Source organism: Talpa europaea (assembly GCF_964194135.1).
Source record: "Talpa europaea genome assembly, chromosome: 2".
NCBI classification, from domain to species: domain Eukaryota; kingdom Metazoa; phylum Chordata; class Mammalia; order Eulipotyphla; family Talpidae; genus Talpa; species Talpa europaea.
Window position 1 is genome coordinate 133,775,484 of NC_140068.1, and position 5,144 is coordinate 133,780,627.

At 48.1% G+C, this 5,144-nt stretch overlaps 1 protein-coding gene across 1 annotated transcript; it reads left to right on the plus strand.

The window, feature by feature from the left end:
- Window positions 1-3,448: 3,448 nt before the first annotated feature.
- LOC311167683 (olfactory receptor 14A16-like) lies at window positions 3,449-4,579 on the plus strand (the record flags this gene model as incomplete). The annotated part of the gene is made up of 1 exon (XM_084228738.1): window positions 3,449-4,579. The coding sequence occupies one exon, from the start codon at window positions 3,449-3,451 to the stop codon at window positions 4,391-4,393; it is 945 nt and encodes a 314-aa protein (XP_084084864.1). The 3' UTR covers window positions 4,394-4,579.
- Window positions 4,580-5,144: the final 565 nt, after the last annotated feature.

Sequence of the window (5,144 nt, forward strand, 5' to 3'; positions counted from 1 at the left end):
TAAATAGGAAACGCAAAAAAAGGGAAAGATATGCCCTCCTCACGGACAGGAAGAATCAGGATTACAAAATATCCATCGGACTCAAAGCAATTTACAGATGCATGCAATCCAAATGAAAATTTCAATGGCATTTTCAAACATACGAAGCAAACATTACAGAAAAGCATATGGAACTGAAAAGACTGCAAACAGCCGAAACAGTCTTGACAAAAAAGTAAGAAAGGAGGAAGCACACTTTCAGACTTCAAACTGTATAATAAAGCTCTAATACTTAAAGCAGAATGGTTCTGGAACAAAAACAGACACAGACCCCTGGAATATAACAAGGGCCCAGGAACCCACCCTCATCAGGACGGACAGTGACTCTACGACAGAGGAGCCAGAGCAGGCACTGGAGAGGGAAAGTGGGGAAATGTTGCTGGGAAAAGCAGACAGACACACGCAGCAGAGTGAAGCAGGTCCTGCCCCACACCCTACAGAAGAGTAAACTCAAAGAGGTAAACGCCTGTTTCCATGTGTGACGTCACCATCGTCATGCAGCAAACCTAAGTATATGACACCATGAGCAGGTGTCATTTCCTAAAGATTAAATTTCCTAAAGATTAAAAGCAAATATCCCAACAAAAGGACAATTTTAATGTAAGTGCAGTGACAGGTGCTGGGGTGGAAAAGAACCGCAGGATACACAATTTCAGAGATGAGTAAAGTTTCTCTTCCCGAAGGGCTGGTGACCCCCGTGGTCACTCACTTCTGCTGGACGTCCATTGTCTTTCCTCCCCACTCCCCTCCCTTGGCTCCCTCCTGCCTCTCTCCGTGTCCCTTCCCTCCCATCTCAGGCCTTCCCGCATCCCCCTCACGCCCAGGGCCTCTCCTTGAAGGGCACACGGTGGGTGACGGGCAACTGTCCAGCTGTCTAGACAGGGACTCAGGGCACGGTTATGACTGATGGTGCCCACCACAGCGGACACGACAGGTGGGGAATGGAACCTGCAAATGAGGATTTGTCTATTCACTTCCATAGAGGCTTGAGCCAGACACAAAATCACATCTACACACCGAGTGTGATAATTACTTGCTGAGATGCACTCCAGGACGCTCCAATTAACACATTCAAGTAAACACACACTTTCCCTCTGGAGGAAGGTCCCTGAGGGCTGGAATCTGGACAGTGTCCAACACACGGACACCAGCTCCAGAGCTCAAATAGCCCAGCCCTGCGGTCCTGCTCTGTCCATGAGGCGGCGCAGGACAGGGTGGAACATCCTGTGAGTGTTCAGAGGCATCCCCAGGAGCCCCGACCATGGAGTGAGAGGCCGGGACGCCCTCTGTCCATGCCATGGGGACAACCTCAGGACACAGATGGACACAGCAGCCAGAACTTTCCCCCACAATTTGCAGGTATTCTGTTCTTGAACAGTTTTCAGAATGGAAATCACTCTGACTTGAAAGTTGTTAGAATTCAAGCTTCATTTTAGATGTGAGAAAGTACATTAATTAAAATATTCATTTTGTAAATCATGAAAACAAATAAATTCTGAAAGTGCACAAGTTTCTTAGTGCTCCACCGCCTTATCATGCTACATGAATCTCAACGAGAGAAAATATACTCTCCTTGAACTTAAAGTGTTCAAAAGATTGACCTGTAGTACCTTTATATAATAGAAGGTTTTGTTGTTTGTGACAATTAATGCTTCATAACTGGCATTTGAGCATTCAGCACCCTGAGTTGTTTGGGGCACTACATAAAAGCACAGCAATTAACAGAATTACATTGTGATGAAGAAATTCCAGGGGAAAGTTAATATGATACTTATTGTCAGAATGTTGTGCCTTTTGCCTACATATTAAGACAGACCTAAGAGTCAAATATAAATTCTGCAAATGTAACAGCAACATCTTTGATCATTTCATGGCTCCGGCACTAAGAAAAGTTGGGTGTGGACTCAGGTCTCTTCACGGACATGGACTTGGGTTTTTCCCCAAACCCCCACTCAGGAGTGGTCACTGATACTGCACAGGAAGAGAAAATGTCAGAGCTTCTGTCATCAATAAATGTATGTTTCATATCACTCGAAAGATGTCAAAATCTTGGACCACCTTATATCCTGATTTATTTCCTTGATTTTATTATATTATTGGGAAGATTTCCACCAACGTGTTGCAATTGTTTCATATTACTATGTGACCTTAAAAATCTTGCCCGGAAAAAACTATTTCATCATTACAAATATTATTCTAAATCACTCAAGAGATGTCTCCATCTATGACCACCTGGTATTTTCATTTATCCTCTAGGTTCTATTAGATTATTTTAATTTTTGTCCACCACTGTATTTCCATGAATGTATTCCCCACATTCCCCTGCCTCACCAGGGCCTGGGCCTCTGTCACCCCACAGAGGGAGGAGAGGATGACATTGGGGGAGGAGAGCCGGCAGGGATACCCCGTGTCCAGATGTCCCCACTCACGCACGGGCCTGGGGTGAGGAACTAACCTGCACCCGGGGGACCCGGGTCCCTGGGACCGGAGGGTCAGCCACACGCACAGACCGTCTGGCTCAGCCCCAGAGCGGCCTCCTCCCTGCACAGAGGTGCATGAGTCTGAGGGGGACAGAGGGGCTGGGGAGGGACCCGGGGGTGGACAAGCCCATCCTGCAGGAGGGATGTGTGGGTGTGACCCAGGAAGAGACTCTTGCGGGAAACGTGGTCTCTGGGTCCTCAGATGCGGGGAGTCAGGGGCAGGGTGATGAGGGGATGAGGGGACGGACCAGGAGTCAGGAGTGAGGCCACAGGGGCAGGAGATCTGACAGAGGAGGCGTCAGTACACGCCTCACGGGGACGCTGAACCCAGATCATTCAGTTCCAGGACAGTGTCGGGTGCTGGGGAGCAGGAAAACAGGGACCCGCACACCCCATCTCCCTGCACACCCCATCTCCCTGCACACCTGTCACTGTGGGGCCTCCCCAGACCAGGGCTGTGCTGGAGGAGCAGGAACAGGCTCTCTAGGGTGGGGGGTGCTGGGCATGGTCACGTGTCCTTTGGGGCTGTGCCCTGGACAATCTCTGGGAGGTGTGCTGGGCGGAGACACTGGGGCCTGGGCAGGAGGTGGGAGCCGCGGGTCTGGGGTGGGTTGTGGGAGAGCTTTGTCGATTGACTTTTTGACAGGTATGAGATTCTTATTTGTTCAAGTGTTGTAGGGGACCTTTGAAATTTTCAGTTATCACCAACTTTCAGGACTTATGTGGAGAGTGTAATAATGACATATTCACATGAGGTGCAATAAATGGGTTGGAAAAAACAGCATACATAGATGATATTAGTGTCCATAGAACTGGAAGGAATAATTATGTAGAAATACATTCAGTTATTATCTTGTATTCATAACCCATTCTATTTTCAATATTGGAAGAATTAAGATTTTGCTGCTCTTTCCTCTTCTATACAGATGATGGCCCCAGGGGTGACCAATCTCACGGCCGTGACAGAATTCGTCCTCCTGGGGTTCCCCACCCAGGGGACCATGGGCTTCTTGCACCCACTGCTCTTCTCCCTGGTCTACCTGTGCGCCCTGCTGGGGAACGGGCTCATCGTCCTCATCACCACCCTGGACCAGCACCTCCACACCCCCATGTACTTCTTCCTGAGGAGTCTGTCCTTCACGGACCTCTGCCTCATCACAACCACGGTCCCCAAGTCCATTGCCAACTCTCTGAGGCACAGCAGCTCCATCTCCTTCCCGGGCTGTGTTGTCCAGGTCTTTATGCTGATTTTTTCAGCAGGTGGAGAGATGACCCTGCTCACGGTGATGAGCCTTGACCGCTATGCTGCCATCTGCCACCCTCTGCACTATGACGTCATCATGAGCAGGGACAGTTGTGTGCAGCTGACAGCTGTGTCCTGGCTGTGTGGGGGCCTCTATGCTGTGATGAACACAGCTGGCACCTTCTCCTTGTCCTACTGCAGGTCCAACATGGTCCACCAATTCTTCTGTGACATCCCCCAGTTAATGGCTATTTCCTGCTCAGGAAATTTAATCAATGAACTTGTCCCCATTCTCATTACTTCAGTGTTGAGTATCTGCTGTTTTATTTTTGTCATCATTTCCTATGTCCACATCTTCTCTGCTGTCAGGAAGATCCCATCCACAGAAGGTAAGGCCAAAGTCTACTCCACCTGCCTTCCCCACCTGCTGGTTGTGGTGCTGTTTCTCTCCACTGGATGCTTTGCTTATCTGAAGCCGACCTCAGAGACCCCGTCCGTGTCTGACCTGGTCATTTCTATGTTCTACACAGTGGTGCCCCCCACCTTTAATCCCGTCATATACAGTCTGAGGAACCAAGCCTTGAAGACGGCTGTGGGGAGACTGATGAAAGGCCAATCCTCCAAGATGTGAGATACCACAATCTAAATTTATAGCCCCTCATTAATTCAGCTTTTCCCCCTTCACTCTTGCATGTCATCCTTTATTAGCATAGTTTTCTTGCATTAGGATTATTCCCTTGTCACAAATTCATATTCTCATAATCCTCACTATACTCCTGTTTCCTAAATACTGCAATCCTTTCTCCAAGCCCTTCCTGTGTGATGTTCATAAACTGAATCCAGCTCGTGGTTAAAAACTTGTATTTGGTGTAGAAAGACTGTTCTAGAACTCACATTCACCAACAATTACATAACATGAAGCAGTGGCAAAAGGGTCTGTCCTCAGGACCACATGGTCAGGGTACCCCAGTCCTGGGGCTCGGTTCCCACAGCCTGTGTGTGTCTCCACTGAGGGCCTTGTTCTCGTTGATGGCAGGGGAGACAGAGAGTGAGGCCCCCCCCCATACTTCACAATTCCTCACGGGGCGTCTTCCTCTAGGAGAACTTCCTGTTCCTGCTCAAAGGACAAGGGAAACCACACTTGAATCTGCCAGAGGTGGAAGGATGGAAGCTTCCTTGGTTAGTAGGAATCTATGACTGAAAACTGGAATTGAGGGAATATTAATTTCTATGATGCCTGTTTTGATGCCAATGTGACTGCACTCCCTCGATGTGGTGTTTTCAAAAGTAGTTATATGAATTATCTTTGAAGAGCTACATTTCTACTTAAAAATTCATAATTTTTAATTGTTGCATTTACTTTTAATTTCCTTAGTTTTCCA